Consider the following 26,194-nt stretch of genomic DNA (forward strand, 5'->3'; position numbering starts at 1 on the left):
CTATTTAATATGGGCAATCATTTTGCAGAGTACCAGCTTGTTAATCAGAATGTCACACTGCACTAAGTGCCTCTTTTCCATAAAACCATGCTGATTGGCTTTCATTATATTTCCATCCTTTAACTCTTTACTGACAGTCCTGGGTCAGCTGTTCCATTGTTTAGTCTAGGAGAGGTGTCAGGCTAACCAAGTTAACTTGGTTCCCACATGTGGGCATCTAGACTTGGTGTGTTGAGGCCCCTTTGTACTACAAGAAATTTTAAACCCCTTTGTCTATCCAAGTATATTAATGTGTGTAATTATTTTGCTTCCTTCAAACAGGGTTTGCGAAAGCCAGATCCTGACTCAGAAGAAGCAGAGGCAGCTGCCTTTTGTATTCAATGGAAGAAAAAGCTGTTGTGGCACAGAGTCAAAGCAGCTTTAAACCCAGATAGGGATGAATTCGGACTTCGCAGAACATGTGCAGGGCGTGAACCCACCCTTACAGCTATGGTTCAGGAGCCATCGTCTCAGAATTAAGAACTATTCCCCCCACCCCCAAATTCCAAGCCCGGTCAACAACTAACCATGGTGGCTGGTGCTGCCCTGGAGTAGGAAGGGGCCTCTGTCATTGGTCCCTAACTCTTGCAGGAAATGACATCACCAATGGGGAGGTACAATAATGCCACTTACCTCCTTACAAGCTAATAATGCTGCCCAGGAGCAAGAGAGACCTTCACAAATAAGTGCCATTAGCATATATAGTCTGGAGGCCCAGGCTGGCCGTTCTTGGCAATGAAGCAGCCCCTGTACAAAAAGCAACAACTATGTTATTTTAATAGAAGTGTTCCTTAGATACTTATCTAGGGTGGATGTGGTGTTGTAAAGGGGTAGCAAGGTATTCCAATGCAAGATTTTTGTACCCATGTACCTTTTGTGCAAGTGAAAAGGCTACAAAAATGTCCTTAAGTTGTCAAGATAAGTTTGAAAGAAAAAATGACCAATAAAATGGGATTTAATTTATTTTAAAAGACAAATTTTAGTAATGCAAAAGATTTCTTTGACACAAATTATCACTGTTTTATTTTAAAAGAAAAATTCAACTCCTACAAATGGTCGGACACAAATTAATATGGCTCATTACTTAGGGAGCGTTAGCCTTGTGCTTTGTGTTGATAAATGCATAATTATTCATTGACACAATTTTTTTAATACCGTATTCATTATAACAGAAGCCACGTATACTATTGCACACCATCATGCTAGCAAAACACTAACACTCCTCAGCAATGGGCAATATGACAGTATACGTGTCTAGCCTTTTTCAACATATTTGCTGAATGCTACATATCTAAACCTGAACCATCTGCAGTCTCAGACTCATATGGATTTACACTGGTCACTTTGAGGATTGTAACAGTCCTCAGCACCAGCACACAAGCAAGCTTGTGTGCATGCCAGGCTCCACATTGAACAACAGGTGGATTGACAGAACATAGGTCAATACAAAAAGCTCCAGATGAAGTGTGGTATGCCAGAAGTGGAACATTGGGTTTTCTAGCTTTCATTTGTCACACCATTTATCATACCCCGTGGGGGCCTCATCTTCCCCGAGACCTTAGGTATACTGTGGTCTATGCATTTTGGAGCAAGATGTACAGGTTACTGGCTGTTACTTGGGGCACGTCTATTACATATGACATGAGAGATTTTCAAGAAAGTCAACCATTCCTGGAGAAGCCAGTTTGGCCTGAAGAATGGCCTTTCTGACCATTTACTATCTCCAATCAGCTTTTCCTTCCTTAGAGGTTTTTAAGGTCAGGCTTGACAAAGCCCTGGCTGGGATGATTTAGTTGGGGATTTGTCCTGCTTTGAGCAGGGGGTTGGACTAGATGACCTCCTGAAGTCCCTTCCAACCCTGATAGTCTATGATTCTATGATATTCTATGATTCTAGACTTGCCATTTCCAGGTAAAGTCCACCCAGAATAACGACAAGTGGTTTGTCCTCCCCATACCCAACAGGCCAGGTCCACTGCATCTGTATGGTTATGGTGAAAAGGGGTTGATCCACAATGATCACTGGAACTTGGCATGGATTTCGGTGGTGTGCAGCATTCCTTATCACATCCACAGCATGATAAATCATTGCCACAGACTTGGAATCATTTGAAAAATGGGGATGATGAGCAGTGATGGCTGGGGTGATCTCTGGCATTGATTGTTTGCTAGCCTGGTAAGTGGCCTAGGAAATGTCTTGATCTCCATTGAAGGTAACCAGATTTGCTGCTTGCCGTATTTGTTCAAGCCACCTGTACTCTTCTTGCAGGGCTTGGGTAATAAGTTGGCGTTCAGTCTTGATTTCAACATTTTTGGCATTGGGTTTCTTTAAGATGAATGGAGGGACAAGTGTGTAAGACTCAGGAAGTGATGAGATAGTCTTCTTCATGATGCTGCAGTCTCAAAGTCTGGGGTGGGAATTCCACAGACAGTTGCCTCCACTTGAGTACTGGGATGCTGAAAAAGTGATATCCCCTAGTTCCATGAGAGGAGCACGTTGCTGTGGTGAGCCTAGGATTGTGGTCTATGCTGTCTGTGGCAGAAGTAGTGAACAGACCATCATGAAGCTTTAGAGGACAGACTACGTTCTCATCCTCAAAGTGTTGGCATGCACTATTTGCCATGCTGGTATAAGTGGCCGACACGCTGTCATAGGAGATGGACAATCCAAGTTTAAAGAAGGTAGCTACTAGATCACTTATTCATGGCTGTGCATGAAGTGTAAAACCAACGTAGATTGGTTAAGGGAGACAAGATAGGTGAGGTATTTTATTGGACCAACTTCTGTTGGTGAGATAAGCTTTCCAGCTGACCCGAGGAAGAGCTCTGTGTAGCTCAAATCCTTGTTTCTCTCACCAACAGAAGTTGGTCCAATAAAATATCACCTCACCCACGTCTCTCTAATATCCTGGGACCAACATGGCTACAACAGCACTGCATATGTAGATTGGTAAAGGCATTTATTGAGCTTTGTTGTGGTACAAATTTTCTATTCCTTTGTGGCAATGGATGTTGCTGTTATACTGCAATAGTTGTGCCAAAATAAGGATAGTTGGATGAATGGAAATTTGTTCTGAGTTTTAAATGTTTGGACCATCCAATATCATGGACATCAGTGCCAATAATCACTCAGGAACACATTTTACTTGGCATCCTGCGTCAAATGATCCAGTAAACTGTTTTCATTTGAAACATGTCCCTTTGAATAATTTTTGCTGTTTGGGACAGGTGAAGTGCTTCTTCGTCACAGTCTTCCTCACATGCTTTTCGGAGGGGATGCCCAATATTCTGGTTGAAGGCAAGATGCACATCATATACTTGTGTGTGTGCTTAGAGATCTGCAATGCATGAAAGAATATGGGATTTTAGTTCAGCGCTGTGAATCTGCCCAGCCAGTGTCATCCCCAGCTGTTCTAATCTAGCTGTACAGAACCTTGTGAGGTCTGCTAATTTAAAGATTTCAGCCACATCTTCATTCAGCCTAGTCTCTTCAACGTATGCTATCAGTTCAACAAAGGCAATTCCATGCAACATATTCTCTGTGTTGCTTTGCTTGGTTTTCTTCTCCCTGACTTTGTTGTAGAGAGACACCAAACATGTTGTATGACATATTGTCTCTTGGGCCGTTAAGTCTGCTGCACTTAGTTTTGCAAACAAGCACTGATTTTGCAGCTGAAGTACACTCTTGCAACTAGTCCGACTATCAATGCCGAGGGCAGAAACTTCATGGAGGTCTTCTGAAAGTATGTTCATTTCACAAACAAAGGATGCCTTTTTTTCCTGTTGGTCTCTTCAACGTGTGTATTTCCTCTTCAGTTTGAGCCACAACTTTCTCAGCTTCCCCCCCTGCCTCCCAGCCCTTTTAAGTTTGGTCCTGTTAAACTTCATGTAGCAAGATTTGTGCCAACATCCATTTATTTTGTTCAAAGAATTTTTTCAATACAACCAGCATAATCTAATCTGCATATATCTATGCATACGAGAAGTGCATTCATCTTATGAAAACATGTGATATTTTCTTCTAGAGTTTGATAGCCAGATCCAGCATACTCTCTTTTTGATTCTGCTGGATTAATCAACTCTGCATCTGTCTCTTTCTGGCATAACACATACTCGCTGCAGTCAGTAGAGGCATGAGATGTCTCTGTTGATGGAGCTGGCTCTCGAGCAAGTGTATATCTTTTTAACATGTTTGAAGCACTTGTAATAGCCAATAGTAATCTAATATCTTTTAGCTACTGTGTAAAGTTAATATTATCCAATCACCAAGCAGCTTTCACAAAACCAAGCTAGCATCTGAAAAAAGGGAAATGTGATTAAATTCTGCCAAGACCACATTGACAATCAAAATTAGTAAAAAATGTGTTCACCAATTTTAAGGTCAAGTTGAAGCAAACTCAAGAATACACCCCTTGTATGTCCAACTGTAAAACAGTATTATTTGCCGATTAGGACAATGTTATGTTGGCTTTGGCAGACATTTTAAGAGTTGGCAATGGCCCCATATCTGAAAATCTTTATTAGGCCATGCCCTGAGACTGTGGCAAAATTCATGCTTTTATCACAAAACCCACAATTCCATTTTAAAACCCCCCCACAAATCTGATCGGCTAATTTAAAGACCACAAGTGATGGAGAATCTACCACATCGCTAGGCGAGCTGTTCTGATGATTAGTTACACTTGCCATTAATTTTTTTTCATCTTATTTCCAGTTGAACTTTGCCATCTTCAAATTCGAGCCATTGGCTCTTGATATGCCTTTATCTGGTATTAAAGATATCTTTTCCCTGTGGAGGTATTTACAGCCATGGCTAAATTTCTAATAAATTAAATAGGCTCGGGTCCTTAAAAGTCTCTCACTTTAAGGAGCTATCCTCAAATCATTCTGGAAGCTCTTCTCTGAACCCTCTCTAGTTTTTCAACATCTTTTAAGAACTGTGGACAGTAGAACTGGACACAGTATTCCAGTAATGGTCTCATTAATGCCATACACAGAGGTAATATCACCTCCCTATTCCTGCAAGATATTCTCTAAGTATAGTGTTAGCCCATTTTACTACAGCATCACACTGCAAGTTCATATTCAGTTGGTTACCTACAATAACCCGTAAGTTCTTTTCAGAGTCATAACTTTCCAGAATACAGCCCCCCTCAGGTGGTGTGACCTATATTCTTTGTTCCTAGATGTAAAGCCTTGCATTTGGTTGCATTAATATGCATATTGCTCGACTGCCCTGAGCTTACCAAAAACTCCAGGTCACTCACCTGTCCAAGTAATTCTTTTTAACTACCCCACCAATCTTTGTGTCACCTGGAAACTTGATACGTTTGTATTATTTGTATTTTTTCCAGATAATTAGGTATTGAACAGCACTTGGCCAACAACCAATCCTTGTAGCATCCCACTAGTTGATAACTCTGAATTAACAACTGTTTTCAGATCTATGAGCAAGCCAGCTTTTTATCCATTTAATATGTGCCATTTTAATTTTGAATAGTGCTACTTTATTCATACAGCATTAAGATTCAGAAATTAATCAGGAAGTCAAATTGAAAAGTGAAGTTCCTATAAGCAATGTTAAGTCCGCCACACAGCACAAATGTAATATTTATCATCAGATCGCCCTCCTGATTCTTCTGGGTTCTGTTCATGAAGGTAAGATAGCTAGCTACAGCACCTGTATGGAATACTGCTTTCACACAGGCACAACAGACACTTAAAATAGTCATCTGTGACCAACATTAAGGTGTTATCTCAGCCATGACATGCCCTAGGCCAAACACCACACTAAATGGAAAAGGAAAAAAAGCCCAACTAAGAGGAGATATAATGAAAGGGAGTAACCCAAGTGGGCTGGAGCCACGATTCCTGCAGCAGTGAAGGCATCAAAATCTAGTTTTTTAAATTAAACAAAAAACAATCCAACTAGCTATATAACAACTGACCTATATACAAAAACAGCCCAAAAGAGAGGAACAAAGGAGACAATGAGGACAGCTGTGATCTGAGCCTGCTACTCCATGAATACTCAAAGGAAAGCCATGATACTGCTGGACACTCCATATGGAGTGTGTCATTGTGAGTAACCATCTAGATATTTTTAGTTTATATAAACAAAGCAACTCCACCTCCCAAAAAACCCCAACCCTCTCTCTTACTAAAGCTCTGACCCTGAAGCCATGACTGAGCTAACACCCCCTTTGGAATTAAGGAGAGTTTTGCCTACTAAAGGAGTGCAGAATTGGGACACAAGTTCTTGTGGCAAGTGAGTATAATACAGCAAGTTTAATCATCTCTGCTTCAGAGGTGCTCAATTACTGTTGTCCGTGTGTGTGTAACTATCTGGTATTTTAGCAGGCGTATCAATTTAACAGTGACTACCAGACTTTGATTGTATCTTTTAATTTTTTGTTAAAAATGTCGTAAGACACAATGAATACAAGTACTGCAGTTACATCAATACAAAAAAAGCAATACAAATTAAGCAGCTGAATACAAAAATACATTGAAATACATGAACACCAAAATGTAAGCTATCGCACTAATTCAGAATTGTGTATGCATGAAAAATTAAATAAACTTTTTTGTATTAGACAACTTAGGTATTCTCCACTTTAACAGTAATGTTCTTCTAGTTATGTACTTCACAATTTCTTCTATATACAGTATAGAATAAAATACTTTAAAAAGATATGACATTTTAACTCCTCAATATGTGATAGGTATCTTTTACACTAAGAATATTGACTGCATGAATAAAAACAATGCCTTACATCAACTGCTCTGAAAAGGAGGATCAACATTTTCCTTTTACTTCATTTATGTATATTTCAGTTAGTAGGTTTGGCTTGATAAGTAAGACAATTCTTGTCTTAGTCTCTCTCACAGTAATGTACATCATATTGCTTGAATCTATACAATCATACAAAAGTGGCAATCATTATATCTAAATGTTGATTATGAAAGAGACAGCTTACACATATACAGGTCTTCCGAGCTGAATTCATAATGACTTATTTACAATGAAAGTGCTTTTATCAGATCTAACATGATAGAGGGTCTTTTCTACATGTCAATTATTAGTCTCCCTGAAATTGGAAAAGTATTATATAGAAAATACTGTGCAAACACTATAGCATACTGTGAAACTGCATGTGGTTCTGAGATTAGCAGCTGAAAAGTGTTGATAATTATAATTTAAAAATAAATAAAGCAAATAGGTAAACCAGTTACAAAACAGCAGAAAACTGCAATATTCACAACCGTAAAAAGACTTAATAAATCAATTGCTAACAAAATGGCGAAGCAGTTGGATCAAAAGTCTTGAAAACATCTTTTAGTGACTTATCATCAGATTCCCCACTTGGATCGTTATCTTGCATTTGATTTACCTGTCCAGGCTGTCTAACTTGCCTTGGATCACTGTACTGTGGTCTGATCAATCCTGATAAAGCTTGGATAGGAAGATTATGCACTGCTGGTGCAGTACTGGAGTGCTTAGCCTGAGATGTATTGATGCTATTTGCTTTTTCTAAATTGGCCTCTGCTGACCCTTCTGTATTTTTATCCATATTTGGGACAGACTTCTGTGGCAACATGTCTTCTGACAGAGTAGATTCATTTTTGCTAGTATTTTTCAAAATACTTTTTTTCTGGTTCTCTCCATTCTCTCCTGAATTAACTGGCGCTGGGTCTAATGAAGATGAACTGTGGTCTCTTGGATCATACAAACTAATACCACTAAGTATTGAGCTTGGAGTTCCCAATCTAACACCCGTTGATGATAGTTTGGGTGCATAAGGAGGCAGAATGTCCGGGTCAGATTTACATATTACAGCTTCTGAGGGCTGGGATGAACCAATACCAGATCTGGTTAGACGAGGGTCAAATTTTGGAGGATGAGAATCCTTTGTGATTCCATGGTGAGTATCTGTACTAGACAGTCTGTGGAGTCTGGGATCAACATTTTTTTGTAAGCGAGGATCTCCTAATTTGCTTGAACTACTGGCATGCAAATCTGCAGATTGATCCAAAGAGCCACTTCTGCTTGTTATATTATTTTTTGCTTTTCCTGCCAGTCTTGGGTCAGCTGGCATTGCATTTGGATGGGGATCACTTTTTAAATTACGTAATTTATTAAGCCTCTGGTCAGCAATAAGTGGAGGAAGAGGTAAATTAATTGAAGACACCGGGTCAGGTTTAGGCAAGGGTATTGGAAGTAGATCTTCAGGAGCCCATACAATATGTTTAGCAAAGTTTGGTTTGGTCAGGATAATATCCATTTTAATGTGGCTAAACTGTCGAAGCTGAGATCTCGGATCCCTTAATGTTACACCAGGTAAAGGTTCCAAAGGTATTAGAAAAGCTCTCTCTCTCAATTCCCGTTCTGCATCCTCTTCATCATCATCCATTCCTTTTTGCTTGACCTTAACTCCAGTGGGTGCATGATGTAAATCTAACTTTGTTCCACCAACAGAAGAACTTGCAAGACCACTTTCATTAACCTTTAACATTCTGGGATCCCGTGCAAGCCTTGGGTCAAAAGATGACGACTCTGTAGGTTTCCTAGTATTTGATCTAGGAGTGGATCTCAGTCTCGGATCAACAGCCTGGTTTCCTGTACATTTCTCTTTAGCAAGTCTTGGGTCAGTAGGAACAACAACCATATGTTGTTCTGTGGAATGTTGTTGCCGATTCCTAATATTCTCAGTTTGTTTCTTTAAGGTTTTTAATATTGATTTAACACTGCTTCCCTCTTCCTCTTCACTACTGGAGTACCAGTTTACATTATCATCTGAAAGAAAACAAAGATTAGTCAAACAAATGATCACTGGAGATTCAATAGACTTTGAACTAAGTATAATTTCTTAATAACTGGCTTTTGTCTGATGTTAAGACTTAGCAAAATAAGGTAATAGCAACTATAAATTAGGATCACAGAAATCAGCTAGTGGAAGTGAGCAAAAAAAAAAATCTAGTTATAACAATTTAAGAATAAATACTCAACTGCTGCTTTCTCTTCTCTTGTATACCTCTTCCAATATTTTTGTGTCAGAAAATAACTATTCCTGTCAACAATTCTAACTTAAATTTCATAAAAAATGTATTTTTAAACACATGAATCTTGATGTAAGTGACCTTTATTGTTGGTTGAGGGGGGAAAGACATGGCTTGCTGCTGTCTTAAATGGATAAGGTGGAAATGCTGAACCGCTACTCTATTTCCCTTTCATATTTGAAACCCAAAATGTAAGGGATTCAGGGAGAAATCAGGTTCCAGAAAGGGAGATAAGGGAAGGTATTTAAACAATATTAGATTATTGAGAACAAATTAACAACCACTACTGCAGTTAGTGGGAAGCCCTGTAATTTTAGTATCATCTCCCAGCCCATCAACATCACCTCAGTCAAGTCTAGCATAAGTTTCAACCAACTCACTTTCAATCCATGCCCCAGTCTCACCCAGACACTGAATAAGATCACTGACTGTTTTGGACCAGTCAGATGAAATGAAGACAAAGCTGAGTGGCATCCATATACTGAAAACACCAAAGCTCATGTTCCCTTACTAACCCTTATAGCTCCCTATAAACATTAAATAATAGGTGTTACAAGATGAAATCCAGAGGACTCCATGTGTAAGCAGCTTAAGAGAGGAGGAGCAGTTTCTTACTACTACCACCACCTTCTGAGGATGCTCTACAAGGAAAGAACTGAGTCACTCTAAAGCAGCCCGTCTGCCACTGATGTGATTTGAAGGTGAGTCAGCAACACCTCCTGATCAACAGCACTGAAGACAGCTGATAGAGTTAATAATGCCAGCATGAACACTATCTTCATCCATTGCCAGGAAGAGAGAATCTACCAATGCAGTCTATGTCCCAGACCCAGGATCATACCCAGATTATCATGGAGGTCTGAGTTCACTAGATACTACAAGAGTTGTCTTGCCACAGCCTTTTTGATAATCTTGAACTAAACTGGAAGACAGGACACAGGGTGATAGCTGGCCAGATTGTCAGCATCTGCCAATGATTTCCTGGGCAGTGGCAGAACTGATCCTTCTTTAACCGAAACAGGTAATCTGCCCTCCCTTCAAGGAAGCAATAGAGTCATAGAGTTTAGGGCCAGAAGGGACCACCAGATCATCTAGTCTTATCTGCTCTAGGTCATAGGCCACCAACACCACTCAGTATCCACACACTAAACCCAACAACTGAAGCTGGATCAAAATATTACAGCCCAGAGGAGACTAGACTGCAGAGAGAGAACAGGAATGCCTGAGGTGCACCAATTCCCACGGCACCTGCAATGGCAGGGAAATGATTAAGTGAGCCATACCCAGATAATTTCTGTCAAGTGACCAGCACCAACACTCTGAAGCAGAGTGTCCACCTGATCTGGGGGTAAATACCTTCCTGACATCACATATGGCAATCAGTTAGGCCCTGAGCAAGTACCAACCAGCCAAGCACCTGAATGCTCGGTGTCACCTCAGAGCACTGGCCGACACCGTCCAGTGTCCCATCTCCAACGGCAGGCATCTCTGATGCTTCCGAGGAAGGAGACCAACCCTCCCCCACTCTGAATATACTAGGCGGGAGAACCCCTTCCTGACAACTGCAGATGGCTGGCTGAAGCCCTGATGCATGAGCTTTTAGGAACACAAGACATAAACCAAGAGTGAGCCCCAGGGCTGCTAAGCTCTGCCCCGCAACATCACAAGCAACCACTTCATACAACTGCACTCATAAATTTGTGCAGATCTCTCTTAAAACTGATTAAGCTGTTTGCCCCTGCAACTCCTTTTGGGAGGCTATTCCATAACCACCTTCTAATTTCCAGCTCCAATTTGTTCATGGCCACTTTATACCCATTTGTTCTTGCGCTAGCACTGTCCTTTAGCTTAAATAGCTCTTCTCCCTCCCTGATGTATGCCCCCTAATGTATTTATAGACAGCAATCATATCCCCTTCTCAGATTTCTTTTTGCTAGGCTAAACAAGCCAAGCCCTTTCAGGGTATGTCTACACTGCAGATGAAAACTTGTGGCCGGCCCATGCCAGATGACTCGGGCTCACGGGGCTCAGGCTGTGGGACAGTTTCATTGCAGTGTAGACTTCCGAGTTCAGGCTGCAGCACAAGCTCTGGGACCCTCCCACCTCACCGGGTCCCAGAGCTTAGGCTGCAGCTTGAGCCCGGAAGTCGACACTGCAATGAAATAGCCCCACAGCTCGAGCCCCGCAAGCTGAGTAAGCTGGCATGGGCCAGCTGCGGGTTTTTAATTGCAGTGTACACATACACTCAGTCTCCTAAGACTGGCCATCCATTCCCCAGCGTGTAGCTGAAATTCGTATTATTAGACCCTACGTGCATGACCTTGAACTTTGTACTATTGAATTTCATCCCATTTCTGTTGCTCCAGTTGTCAAGGTCATCCAGACCTTCCGTATAATATTCTGATCCTCCTTCTGTATTGAGGATGCCTCCCAAAATTTTATCAGCAGCACACTTCATTAGCACAGTTGTACTTCTGTCCCATGGTTATTAATAAAAATAACGAATAAGACTGGTACCAAGACTAATACAGTAGAACACCAGTTGTGAACTGACTGGTCAACCACATACCTAATTGGGAACCAGAAGTATGCCATCAGGCAGCAACAGAGACAACAACAACAAAAATGTGTTAAACGTAAATTACTAAATAAAGAGAAAGTTTAAAAAGAGATTTGACAAGGTGCTTGTTTCATTTACATTAAGAGGGTTAAAAGCAGCATTTTTCTTCTGCATAGTAAAGTTTCAAAGCTGTATTATGTCAACATTCAGTTATAAACTTTTGCAACAAATAACTATAATTTGTTCAGAGTTATGAACATTTCAGAGTTACGAACAACCTCCATTCCCGAGGTGTTCCTAACTCTGAGGTGCTACTGTATTAAAGAGCCCACAGAAAAACTAAAGAACAGGTTAGGAAAAGAAGCAAGGAATAAGTTATTCAGTTGAAATTGAAGTAGGAACTTATATAGGCATAGTGTAATTAATAGAAATAGTCACAAAATAAAAATGGGAATATTATACTGACACAATATAAAAGAACATTTTTGTTTAGAATGTAACAGTTAACATTACCTTCTTCCTTGCTCATTGCCCTCTGAGACTGACTGCTGATTGGTTCTCCATCTTCTTGCTGTTTTTGACTAAGTCTTACAAAAAGGGCTTTCTGCATTGCTGGAAGAAAATCCGGTACATTAATAGCAGGTTTATGGCCTGTTTTACTGACACGATCTGACTCATTTCCACTCTTATGTGAATCTTGAACAATGAGGTGAGCCTGGTGATCAGTAAATTCTCCATGCCATGTTCCATCTGCATATACAATATTAAAAAAGAATCAGCTAATTTACCGCTAACAAATAGCCAGAGAAGACTTTACAAGGCAATATTAATTGAAATAAATTTGAGAATATTTATAAATCCCACCGCATAAAGGTTAATCTTTCAACTATTTCATATTGAAACAGGCTGAAACATGACATACAAACTGCAAAGTCAGCTCTGATTTTTTCCCCAATCGAAAAAAACTGTTTATTTTATTTGCAAAAAATAAAATAAAAATAAAATAAATTGTAACAAAAATCTTACAATTCTCAAGCTTTCAGATGACTTTTCACCAATTTGCACACATATAGTGTGCTAAAATGAACTATAAAATGATACTCTCCCCTTGGCTAGAACACCAGTAAGAAAGGGTTTTATCAAATCTAATGTGAATAGAACTGCTTTTTTAAGGGAATATCTGCATCTACAAACAGAGAGAGAAATGTTACATTAAAAATATTTTAAAATTGCAAAGATGAGCACTCAAAAATTAGGAAACATCAGAATTAAGGTTAGCACTGCAACTTTAATTATGTCTCTTTGTGAGTATACTTGCATTATGATAGAAAAAAATTGTAACGTTAAATTCTATAAATTTTGAGAGGTGGACAGAGCTTCTCTACTGCCTTGATAAATGAGGAAGATTGAGGGTGAGAAGCCAGATTTTACTAGACAATACCTGAAAGTTTCACAAAACAGCCATATTGGACCCACAAGGTGCTGAGGCAGTCACTCAAATACATTAAACAGAAAAAGCAGATCTTAACTGAGGCAGTGTTTGCATTAAGACTATGAGTAAAATTAAAAGAGTGGTATTTAGGCTCCTTGTGTCTAGTCAATTGAAAATGAGGCTCCTGAATATCTTCCAAATAGGAGGGTTTTTATGCAAGATGACTTCTTGGTCTGAAGGAGAACAAGGACAACCACCAGCTGTTCAGGATAAACAAGTTCTCAAAGATTCATCTAGTTTCAGGTTAAAAGTTAGACTCTACCTTGATCTTAGCAGAGAAAGTGAGGTTACTTATTTGTAACAGGAGGTTCCTCGAGACATGTGATCCCTATCTGTATTCAACTTGTGGGTACACACCATGCACCCGAAATCAGAGATTTCTAGCAAGTAGTATCCATTGACCTGCACGTGCACAGTTGTTCTCCTCATGTTCTGAACCAAGGGAGTAAGGGGCAGTGTGGACTGACACCTCTCCAGTTCCTCCTTTTTACTGTGCATCTAGTCATGATTCGGAGCAGAGGAGAAGGGGTGCAGGCAGTGAAATACAGATAGGGACAATACATCTCGGAGAACCTGTTACAGGTAAGTAACCTCCATTTCTTCTTCGAGTGCTGGTCCCTATCTGTATTCTACATGTGGGTGATTGGTTAGTAGTGAGTAGTCAAAATGATTCATCAAATATTATTTTATCAACTACAATTGGTTAATAACATAGTAAAAGCATCTTGATTGGTTAATAATTAAATCAGTGTTTTAATATCATGTACTGCAAAGAGCCGCAGAAGACAAATTAAAGAGCCACTTGTGGCTCACAAGTCACCGTCTGAGTATCATTGAGCTAGACATTTGATTTACAATCTGCATGTAATACTTCTAAAATTTGTTATACATTTTTCCTGTATGAATAACTTATATGGTGAGAGACAAGATGCAAGGTAATATCTTTTAGTGGGCCAACTTCTGTTGGTGAGACAAGCTTTCCAGCTGACCCGAGGAAAAGCTCTGTGTAGCTTGAAACCTTGTCTCTCTGACCAACAGAAGTTGGTCCAATAAAAGGAATCACCTCACCCTCCTTGTCCCTCTAATATCATTGGGACCAACATAGCTACAACTACACTGCGTACGGTGAGTACAGGACAAAGAGCTGAAGGAGTCCGAGGGAAGAAAACTGACTGGCTTGTTTAGCCTGATGCATTAGAATTCTTGTAAATGCTAAATTTACAAGTCCTAGTCCTAGTGTCTTTACTTCAGTCAGCTCTATAGAATGGCTCTCTGCTAGATTTTTTCTCTTTTTTGAAAGTTCTAGAATAGCTTTTTTCTTTTTTAAAAGAAGGTTGTTTCACAATATTCTTTAAAGATACATCTCAAACAGGCTATTTTTTCTAATATTTCTCTTGATTCTTCTAGAGGTGCAGTAATACTTCAGAAAACAAAAACATGTCTCACCAAGGAACAAAAACAATTCTGAACACAAACTTACCTCCTGTGTTATTAGTTGGCTGAAAGCTATGTACAGCTTGATGTGAATAGTAATTGTCATAGAAATCAGCTGGGTTCTGAATAGATTCATAATTGATATTCTGCTGTCGTTCACCAGGAATCTGCTGATACAGTGGGCCTGGTGGGCAATGATTCTCTCTGGGTATATTCATCATATGTCCTTGAACTCCTGGAGTGTTGTATGGTGCACCAATGCCTGGTGGTGTTAAAGGTGGACCAGCCTGTGCTTGAATTGGTATGCCAGTTTGACCCTGTGGTCCTAAAAAGCCTGGTGGAACAGGTTGCAAAGGAGGGCTGTGTGGCACTGCTGGACCTTGGGATCCTGTACATTGGTGATGCCCAGGAGAACCTGGGTGCATTACTGGTCCATTATGTCCTTGTGGTATGCTGGGACCAGGCCCTGGACTTGACCCTGGATTATACATATGCTGAGGATGTGGGTCATTTCCCTGAAACTGTGGTCTTGGTGGTGATGTGCTGTTATAGAAAGTTGGTGGCCTGTAGGTAGAAAACTGACAAGTAAAGAACAAGCACATATACATGCTACACAAAACCAGATAGCAGTAAATATAATTTATATATTTTAAAAAGGCAACATTTTAAAAAATACACTTTCCTCTCCTTGCCATACCTTTCTAGAAGTTTGGAATGACATCTGTCTTCCACAACATTTTACCCTATCCCTATGATAAACAAGTCACTGCTTTACTAAGTACGATGTGGAACGGAATGATTGGCTTTACATCAGAGGAAGAACAGGAAGCAGCAAAAATTGGATTGAAAGTAAATCAGAGAAAACCAAGATGATAAATGTAGGAAACTGGACAACACATGCAAATGTGTACGTGGATGGAAAAGAAATTGAACAGGTAGAAGAGTTGTGCTCTCTGGGGAACATGACGACACTCGAAGGTAGCTGCGATAAAGATATCCACATGAGATGAGGAAAAGCAAACATCTGGTCAACAGAGATCTCCACACCAAACTAACGGTCAGATTATATCATGCAATTGCATTAAGCACGCTAGTGTACAGAGCGGAGACTTGGCTGATGACAGTAGCTAACAAAAAGAGATTGGAGGAGGCTGATAAGAGATAGCCGAGGAAAACATTACATATTTCAGGGAAAGACAAAATAACAAATGCGAGATTGTGGGAGCTGACAGAGCAGAACATGTTAGAAAATATCAAAGAAAGCAAGCTCATGTGATTGGGACATGTAACCTGCACAGGTTGTGCCATGTTTGTCTTTCTTCCACAGGACAGAAGCGACTTTGTCTGTACAAAGTGCAAGCTGGTCTCCATATTGGAAGAGAAGGTTCGAGGGCTGGAGAAACGAGTATCAACACTGCGTTGCATAAGGGAAAATGAAGATTTCCTGGACAGACGTCAGGAGATGCTTCTACGGCCACAATGTTCTGAAGATTCAGAGCAGGCACAGCAGGGACAGAAGGATTGTGAAGAGGTTTGGCAGCATGTGACTTCCAGAAGGAGAAAGAGGAGCGTCCATGCACCAGCAATGGAGATACAGGTGAGCAATCGTTTCCATGTTCTCTCCACAGGTACTAATGCGGAGAGTGGACTAGATGACCCATCTGAGGGAAGGGAGCAGAAGGAGACTCCACCGATTGGAAGGCAAAAGATGCACTGTCCTAGGGATGGGGGTTCCACGACCACCACTCCCAAGAGGAGGAGGAGGGTGGTGGTGGTCGGGGACTCCCTCCTCAGGGGGACTGAGTCATCTATCTGCCGCCCCGACCGGGAAAACCGAGAGGTCTGCTGCTTGCCAGGAGCTAGGATACACGATGTGACAGAGAGACTGCCGAGACTCATCAAGCCCTCGGATCGCTACCCCTTCCTGCTTCTCCATGTGGGCACCAATGATACTGCCAAGAATGACCTTGAGCGGATCACTGCAGACTACGTGGCTCTGGGAAGAAGGATAAAGGAGTTTGAGGCGCAAGTGGTGTTCTCGTCCATCCTCCCTGTGCAAGGAAAAGGCCTGGGTAGAGACCGTCGAATCGTGGAAGTCAATGAATGGCTACGCAGGTGGTGTCGGAGAGAAGGCTTTGGATTCTTCGACCATGGGATGGTGTTCCAAGAAGGAGGAGTGCTGGGCAGAGACGGGCTCCACCTAACGAAGAGAGGGAAGAGCATCTTCGCCAGCAGGCTGGCTAACCTAGTGAGGAGGGCTTTAAACTAGGTTCACCGGGGGAAGGAGACCAAAGCCCTGAGGTAAGTGGGGAAATGGGATCCTGGGAGGAAGCACAAGCAGGAGAGCGCAAGAGGGGAGGACTCCTGTCTCATGCTGAGAAAGAGGGACGATCGATGAGTTATCTTAAGTGCCTATACACAAATGCAAGAAGCCTGGGAAACAAGCAGGGAGAACTGGAAGTCCTGGCACAATCAGGGAACTATGATGCGATTGGAATAACAGAGACTTGGTGGGATAACTCACATGACTGGAGTACTGTCATGGATGGATATAAACTGTTCAGGAAGGACAGGCAGGGCAGAAAAGGTGGGGGAGTTGCGTTGTATGTAAGAGAGGAGTATGACTGCTCAGAGCTCCGATATGAAACTGCAGAAAAACCTGAGAGTCTCTGGATAAAGTTGAGAAGTGTGAGCAACAAGGGTGATGTCGTGGTTGGAGTCTGCTATAGACCACCAGACCAGGGGGATGAGGTGGATGAGGCTTTCTTCTGGCAACTAGCAGAAGTTGCTAGATCGCAGGCCCTGGTTCTCATGGGAGACTTTAATCACCCTGATATCTGCTGGGAGAGCAATACAGAGGTGCACAGACAATCCAGGAAGTTTTTGGAAAGTGTAGGGGACAATTTCCTGGTGCAAGTGCTGGAGGAACCAACTAGGGGCAGAGCTTTTCTTGACCTGCTGCTCACAAACAGGGAAGAATTAGTAGGGGAAGCAAAAGTGGATGGGAACCTGGGAGGCAGTGACCATGAGATGGTCGAGTTCAGGATCCTGACACAAGGAAGAAAGGAGAGCAGCAGAATACGGACCCTGGACTTCAGAAAAGCAGACTTTGACTCCCTCAGGGAACAGATGGGCAGGATCCCCTGGGAGAATAACATGAAGGGCAAAGGGGTCCAGGAGAGCTGGCTGTATTTTAAAGAATCCTTATTGCGGTTGCAGGAAAAAAACATCCCGATGTGTAGAAAGAATAGTAAATATGGCAGGCGACCAGCTTGGCTAAACAGTGAAATCCTTGCTGAACTTAAACGCAAAAAAGAAGCTTACAAGAAGTGGAAGATTGGACAAATGACCAGGGAGGAGTATAAAACTATTGCTCAGGCATGCAGGAATGAAATCAGGAAGGCCAAATCACACTTGGAGTTGCAGCTAGCAAGAGATGTTAAGAGTAACAAGAAAGGTTTCTTCAGGTATGTTAGCAACAAGAAGAAAGTCAAGGAAAGTGTGGGCCCCTTACTGAATGTGGGAGGCAACCTAGTGACCGAGGATGTGGAAAAAGCTAATGTACTCAATGATTTTTTTGCCTCTGTCTTCACAAACAAGGTCAGCTCCCAGACTGCTGCACTGGGCAGCACAATATGGGGAGAAGGTGACCAGCCCTATGTGGAGAAAGAAGTGGTTCGGGACTATTTAGAAAAACTGGATGTGCACAAGTCCATGGGGCCGGATGCGCTGCATCCGAGGGTGCTAAAGGAGTTGGCGGATGAGATTGCAGAGCCATTAGCCATTATTTTTGAAAACTCATGGCGATCGGGGGAGGTCCCGGATGACTGGAAAAAGGCTAATGTAGTGCCCATCTTTAAAAAAGGGAAGAAGGAGGATCCGGGGAACTACAGGCCAGTCAGCCTCACCTCAGTCCCTGGAAAAATCATGGAACAGGTCCTCAAGGAATCAATTATGAAACACTTAGAGGAGAGGAAAGTGATCAGGAACAGTCAGCATGGATTCACCAAAGGGAAGTCGTGCCTGACTAACCTAATTGCCTTCTATGATGAGATAACTGGCTCTGTGGATGAGGGGAAAGCAGTGGATGTGTTATTCCTTGACTTTAGCAAAGTCTCCCACAGTATTCTTGCCGCCAAGTTAAAGAAATATGGGCTGGATGAATGGACTGTAAGGTGGATAGAAAGCTGGCTAGATCGTCGGGCTCAACGGGTAGTGATCAATGGCTCCATGTCTAATTGGCAGCCGGTTTCAAGCGGAGTGCCCCAAGGGTCGGTCCTGGGGCCGGTTTTGTTTAATATCTTTATTAATGATCTGGAGGATGGTGTGGACTGCACTCTCAGCAAGTTTGCAGATGACACTAAACTAGGAGGCGTGGTAGATACACTAGAGGGTAGGGATCGGATACAGAGGGACCTAGACAAATTAGAGGATTGGGCCAAAAAAAACCTGATGAGGTTCAACAAGGATAAGTGCAGAGTCCTGCACTTAGGACGGAAGAATCCCATGCACTGCTACAGACTAGGGACCGAATGGCTAGGTAGCAGTTCTGCAGAAAAGGACCTAGGGGTCACAGTGGACGAGAAGCTGGATATGAGTCAACAGTGTGCTCTTGTTGCCAAGAAGGCTAACGGCATTTTGGGCTGTATAAGTAGGGGCATTGCCAGCAGATCGAGGAACGTGATCGTTCCCCTTTATTCGACATTGGTGAGGCCTCATCTGGAATACTGTGTCCAATTTTGGGCCCCACACTACAAGAAGGATGTGGAAAAATTGGAAAGAGTCCAGCGGAGGGCAACAAAAATGATTAGGGGTCTGGAGCACATGACTTATGAGGAGAGGCTGAGGGAACTGGGATTGTTTAGTCTCCAGAAGAGAAGAATGAGGGGGGATTTGATAGCAGCCTTCAACTACCTGAAGGGAGGTTCCAAAGAGGATGGAGCTCGGCTGTTCTCAGTGGTGGCAGATGACAGAACAAGGAGCAATGGTCTCAAGTTGCAGTGGGGGAGGTCCAGGTTGGATATTAGGAAACACTATTTCACTAGGAGGGTGGTGAAGCACTGGAATGCGTTACCTAGGGAGGTGGTGGAGTCTCCTTCCTTGGAGGTTTTTAAGGCCCGGCTTGACAAAGCCCTGGCTGGGATGATTTAGTTGGGAATTGGTCCTGCTTTGAGCAGGGGGTTGGACTAGATGACCTCTTGAGGTCCCTTCCAACCCTGATATTCTATGATTCTATGATTCTATGAAACTGTATGGAGGGTGGGAGACATGCTAAACAAACACTGAATTGAGTACCTGAAGAAGGAAAGAGAAAGCTAGGAAGGCCAAGGAAGAACAGGAAGAAGACAGTAAACAAAGGATATTGACTGCGCTAGCATCATCTGAGACGAAGCATCACAACTCGCTAGTGACCGTGATCGGTGGAGGAATTGGACTACCTGATGTGTCAGCTGTACAGGAGAAACTAAGGTCTAAGGTAAACACTGCACTTAATACTGCAAGATATCTTCTGTTCACTTTAACCTGCACGAATATCACTGATGTATGGATGTGAACAGCACTAGGAATTGTATTTTCTTAGTCGAGTGGTTCTTCAGACCATCAGGGAATGATTACAGTTTTTCCATACTGTAATGGTTTCCCTTTCCATTTTTTTCCCCAAAGAAGAGCTCTGTGTAGCTTGGAAGCTTGTCTCTTTCACCAACAAAAGATACAAGATATTACCTCACCCACCATGTCTCTCTAATATCCTGGGACCAACATGGATAGAAAAACACTGCAAACAACACTTTTTCGCCTAAAAGGAGTGGGGGAGTTAGAATAAAGCTGTTTAGATTCCAAATGTCCTTGGGGATATCTGTTCAAATCTTTTTGGTGCCAAGTAGATATAAGGTTGGCAGGGGCAAACTAATTCTTATAGTAAACGTCTGTCCACATTACAAACACATCACATTGTGTGCCACAAATCCATCACAAATGGCAATCATGAGTAGCCCAAGAGTGGAGCAGCAGAATAGTTTTTGCAGTCAACAGCAACGTGTATTGGCAGAACTGCGTGTGTAAGTTTGCACAACACCTGCCAAATTACCAGTTTAAAACATCCCAAGACCAACAAAGACCTGAACTCAAAGAGCTTTGAAGAAATCCAACTCAACAGGACAAGATAAAACTTTGTATCTAACAATTAGGTCTAAGTTTTATGGGAGGTGGCTGGGTAAGAAGAACAGCTCAGGTAAAGGCAGTGACATCTGGCAGAGCTGAAATAGCAACAACGAAGACCCTGCACACAGTTTCATCAGGGAGTTCCTTCACTGACTGAAGTCAAGAAAGAGCTGACTATCAGGGAGACTAGAGGGAGATCGAGGTTTGTTCACCATGCAAAGGAAGGTGGGTTCATAGTCATTCAGAGGACTGGAAAAACAGAGTGAAGGGAGTGAATTCCTTGCCTGTTTCTTCTGGGAAGGTCAAGACCCAAGAGTAGTAATCCTGTGTACAGGGTATTAGATACATGAAAGATACTAAAATTATGATGGCAAATAGTGGAAATTCCCCCCCCCCTCCCCAGTTAGAAAGCAAATGCTGGAAATCCTCAAGACTATCAATTTCTTCTAAAAATGTAGTGTGGTCCATTTCTCAAATGTTTATAAAGCCATTTTTCATTCTAAAACCTACTTTTTTCCAATCTTGTGTGCTAAATCCACAGTAGGTTTCACAACTATCTCAAACAGAGATGGAATTTTCTTGAATTCACCAGAAGGATCTTGAAAATTTTCTGTATCAGACTCAGAAAATGAAAATTGCTCAGGTGGAGTTGGCAGAAGTCCAACTCCTGGAGGTGGCTTAGGAAGAGGAACTATGCCACGCTTTCTGAGTTCCTCCAGTTCTTTTTCATCTTCATTTTGTGGCTCCTCTTCAGTATTCAAAACCTAAAACAAAGCAATGCAGTGAAAGTTTTTATTGTACTAAATTTGCACTGAACTTAACATTTCATTGTAGCACTTCATTTTATATTTTAAAAGAATTAAGCTGCTCTGTAATAGTATGTCTATTATATATTGCCTGCCATTTAACATCGAACTCAGAAGAATTCTAAATCCCCCCTCAAAATTTCTTCTAGGTCAGCCAGGAATTAAACTATTTCTGCAATATGGGAACATACACTTTTAGGAGGTCCATGTCCTTTGATCAGTAACTTCAGATGATGGAAAGCAGTAACATGTTCTAAAATACATATAATATATTTCATGCTATATGAGTGTACATTTAAAAATGAGAGAATAGGGAGGTTGTCAAAGAGGTGGTAAAGAAGGGTGAAAGAGTAGAGCAGGAAAAATAATGGACGGAGGAGGAGGAGAGAGGTGAAAAAAATGAAGGGGGAAAAAGAGAGAAGGAAAAGAGAATTCATTTTGTAGCATGTGGTCATAGAGCCAAACTTCAGGGCTGAGATTTTCTCAGGGAGCTAAGATGTTAAACACCACTGGGAGATGGGTGCCTATCTCCTTTAGACCTCTTGAAAGATCCCAGCCTATATTTATTCCATTTGACTACCTTGCCACTCAGAAATAATTTTCACTTACTGTGCCAGTATAAGCATTACTCACCTTATCTAGCAGTTCTTTTGTTTCTTTAGTTAATGGAGCATGAGAAAACTTGCACTTATCCCCTTGGTAACATTTTGCTCCTGTATGATAGAACTTGCAAGGAAATTCATGTAGCAGCAAAAATATTAAGGACTCTAACAGGTAGCAACATTTAATTTGCATAGTTTGGAACAGTTTTACAAGTAATTTTCAGTGAGACTTCCACTGCTCCTAAACAATTACCATTTCCAGAATCATATTTTAAGCATTATGACCAGACTAATAAGCAATTCACTGTTTAATCCCATTTGACACTGTGCTAGACTGATTATATGTATTTAACCTGCTCCCCCCAAAAACAAAAAAAACCAACCCCCCCAATCCCCTACTAAAGTCTAACTTCAAGTCTTTATTAATCTTTAATATATGAAATAACCTAATAATCTGTCAAACTAAAGCCAATAATTACAGAAAAAAATGAAGTTCCCTCCTTAGACTATCTAATTTTTCCTACTGTAAGCATCTCAATATAGTGAAGTTATATATTATTAGGTATAGTCTCTTCTTGAAGCAAGAGAAATTTAATCCTTTAAATGATGTATTACTTATGACAGGGATTAAATATGAAGTTTTATCCCGGACTTTAAATTTCCAGGTATTTATCTGTTTAAATTAAAATTTGTACAATTTTAGTATTAATCAATAATCAAAACCTGTTATTTGTATTAAAAACCATATACTGGTCCATGAAATTTAGGGACAGATTATGTGTAAGAAAAGGGAATCTTCACTGAAGTGTGTGGGAGGGGGGGAGGGGGAGAATGGTTGAAACAGCAGCTCTTGGGGTTTTTTATATACAGTAAAAGCTGTGTTATCCGGCACTTTATCGGCCAGAAAGCTCTATTAACTGGCATTTCTGATATCTCCCAATACAAATCTTCAATCTAGTAACCGGGACTAGTATACTGCCCAGGAGATTATGCAATTGCACATTCTCCACTCTATTTTTATGCAAAAGAGGCAGAAGACAAGTAAGCAAGCTGATATCAGGGATTTATTCAAAAAAGCAGCTTCCAGGGTGTGTCATAGGGTCATTACAGATCCAGCCCAAGCTCCTACACCGTCTACATCCACAATGATAATTAATGTTGATAATAATGACCTTGAGGCACTGCAAGATCCTGAAGTGCCTTCTGAATGATCAAAGATTAAATTATGTTCAGTCTAGTTTTAGTGTTAACTGTATTTTTAGTGATTTGGGTGTATGCCATGTGCTGCCCATAGTGATATGTAGTGTCATAAGATAACCTACTATATAGAAAACTTTACCTATATACACCTAAGTGCTTCAAGAAACCAACCACTCTGCAGTGCAGTACTACTACTGGATTGGTGAGTATCTGTATGCTATTTAATGTATTTTATTCATTTTACTGTATTCTAATTATTTGAAAATTGGTATTCCATTGGTAAATATAACTCTTAGTTAACTGGAATTTTTGATCAACCGGCACACCCCATTCCTCCATCATACCAGATAACAAAGCTTTTAATGTATGTGCACGCGCACACACACACACACACACACACACACACACACACACACACACACACACACACACACACACACACACACACACACACTCACAGCTTTATAAAGTGTGGTTCTGCTCTAAAAAATGATAAAGTGTTATTGTCAGGTTCCAGGTTTGCGTGTACAATTTGAAATATATTCAGTTTGCAAATAAACTTTTTTTTAAACTGCCAGACTTTCAAACTTAATCCAGGTTTTAAGAGTTAAACTATGATCTTTCCTTGTCATGGATCATCAGTAGAAAAGGCTCTGCAGGACAAATTATACCCTTAGTGACACTCATGCAACCCAGCTGCCTTCAGTAGGATTTGCACAAGCATAGCTGATTAAAATTCAGTGAACAATTCTGTTGAGGAAGCAATGAAAGAAGAGACTCCTGCTTTCTCTCTCTTAGGGCTAGTCTACACTTACCGGGTAGTTCGACGGCTGCGGATCGAAGTTCCGAGTTCGATTTATCGCGTCTGGTGTGGACGCGATAAATCGAACCAGGAAGTGATCCCCGTCGACTGCGGTACTCCAGCTCGGCGAGAGGAGTACCGCGAAGTCGACGGGGGAGCCTGCCTGCCGCGTGTGGACCGCGTCTGAACCGCGGTAAGTTCGAAGTAAGGTATGTCGAATTCAGCTACGTTATTCACGTAGCTGAATTTGCGTACCTTACTTCGACTTGGGGGGTAAGTGTAGACCAAGCCTTAGTTGTGTTGCTAAATGGAATAAAGAGCAGTAAAATTCATTTATTCATTAAAGCAAGCTAATCTGACTCTGAATTCCCACCCCAAAAACTTTAACTTTATTTTAGATTGGTAAGGGCATTTCAAAACAAGCCATGCCATTATTTAGATCACTAAAAACATCACACACACTAAAGCAATCAAGGTAAGATTACATAACTGTCAGCAACCATAACATCCAGTTCTCTCTCTCATACACAAAACCCTCACCATCCAAATTCAATAGAAAAGTTTGATTGCTGGTCAGGGAAAAATTAACTCTGCTTGCACAGTTAAAAGAACTCCAGTGAATACAAAATACGAATCAGTGTTAACCATCCATCACACAACCGCACATAAAAACTAATGCCTTATTTTTGTTCATGAAATAGTTGTACCAACTCTGTGGCTTTGTATAACCATGCACAATACACAAGTGCTATTTTAACAATTCAAGACTGCAGACCTGATTTGTGCAGTCATTTACATCTGTGCAATATGTGAGCAAAGCAGGTGTACAATGCTATTCAACGAGGAGTATTTTATACTCACTTTACACAGGTGCAAGTAACCCATTCCCCCCTCCAACTCCAAAAAGTGTTTTGTGTGTGTGTGTTGGGAAAAGCCACCCTGTCCCCATTCAGCTCTTATCCTCCTCTCACACAAACCACTGTCCTGCCCCCTCATTCAGAAATAGGATCAAATAATGATGTACACCAGCTCCTTGTGCTAAGGAGGTATAGGATGGTACTTAACTGCACCTTCTGCTCCAGACTGGAAGGACATGGAGATCTTGAAGTTGTCATATCTCATTCTTACCACAGAGAGAGCTGGCTGCTGTGTTTACCATTTCCACTGAAGGAATCAAGAGGTGACTATGATGTTGCAGGCTCCCTAATGTATGTCTTTATGGGATGCCAGACACACAAAATATGTGGTAAAAAGTAAACTAATTTCTAAGAGTTCTCAGTTTTAATCTTCCAATAATACCCCAATAGCAAAAAGGATTTTAAAAATTAAGTACTCTATAATTTTATCTTGTCAATGTTGCTTTCATAAAAACAAATTCATGGGATAAAAGCTTGTGAACCAACTGTAATGTTTAATTTTTTTTATATATAATCGGGTTAAATCTCAAAAGAAAAATTGTAAAGAATCCATGGAAAATACCTAACTATAATTTGAAAAACTTCTCTCTTTCACGCACATATCACCATACACTAATTGCACAAACATGGCAAATGATATTTCACAATAAAACACAGTCAGTGTGTTTATAAAGTGTCTAAAGAAAAATCAGATTATACTAAAATATAAAAACCTTAACTAGGATTATAATTCAAATATAGTTTTTCCCAAAGGATATTATGCAAATAAATGCAGTTCTCTCCTTTGGTACAATAACCCTGTATGTAAAACTTGCAGATTTCCTTTTTCTTCTCTATCTCTGCATCATGATCAAATTTACATTGGTCTCCCTGTAAATATGACAGAAAAGGAGAGACAAAGATTATCAATTCTAAATGCTGAATTTATTCAACTTCGTATTTTAACAATGATGCTTTCATCCTGTTTATCCAGTTTTGAACTTTTCTCTCTATTGACAATACATGTATTTAACAAGTGTGTCAATTTTCTTGAGATTCCAAAAAGAAGTGGAGATAAAGAACATTTTAGTACATTCTCAGACTAGGGTCCACAGAGTATATGCTGGTAGTCCATGGAGAGT

General features: G+C 41.0%; 1 protein-coding gene across 1 annotated transcript in view; it reads right to left on the reverse strand.

The window, feature by feature from the left end:
• Positions 1-6,460: 6,460 nt before the first annotated feature.
• Positions 6,461-26,194, reverse strand: part of ZC3H6 (zinc finger CCCH-type containing 6) — a 69,896-nt gene continuing 50,162 nt past the window's right edge. Inside the window, exons 7-12 of the mRNA XM_065400692.1 lie at positions 25,832-25,943; positions 22,186-22,295; positions 21,257-21,510; positions 14,631-15,148; positions 12,172-12,408; positions 6,461-8,835 (exon numbers count right to left, since the gene is read on the reverse strand). Of these exons, the coding sequence (XP_065256764.1) occupies positions 7,331-8,835; positions 12,172-12,408; positions 14,631-15,148; positions 21,257-21,510; positions 22,186-22,295; positions 25,832-25,943 (2,736 nt within the window). The 3' untranslated portion in view covers positions 6,461-7,330. The remainder of the gene's footprint in view (positions 8,836-12,171; positions 12,409-14,630; positions 15,149-21,256; positions 21,511-22,185; positions 22,296-25,831; positions 25,944-26,194) is intronic.

Source organism: Emys orbicularis, chromosome 3 (assembly GCF_028017835.1).
Source record: "Emys orbicularis isolate rEmyOrb1 chromosome 3, rEmyOrb1.hap1, whole genome shotgun sequence".
NCBI lineage: Eukaryota > Metazoa > Chordata > Testudines > Emydidae > Emys > Emys orbicularis.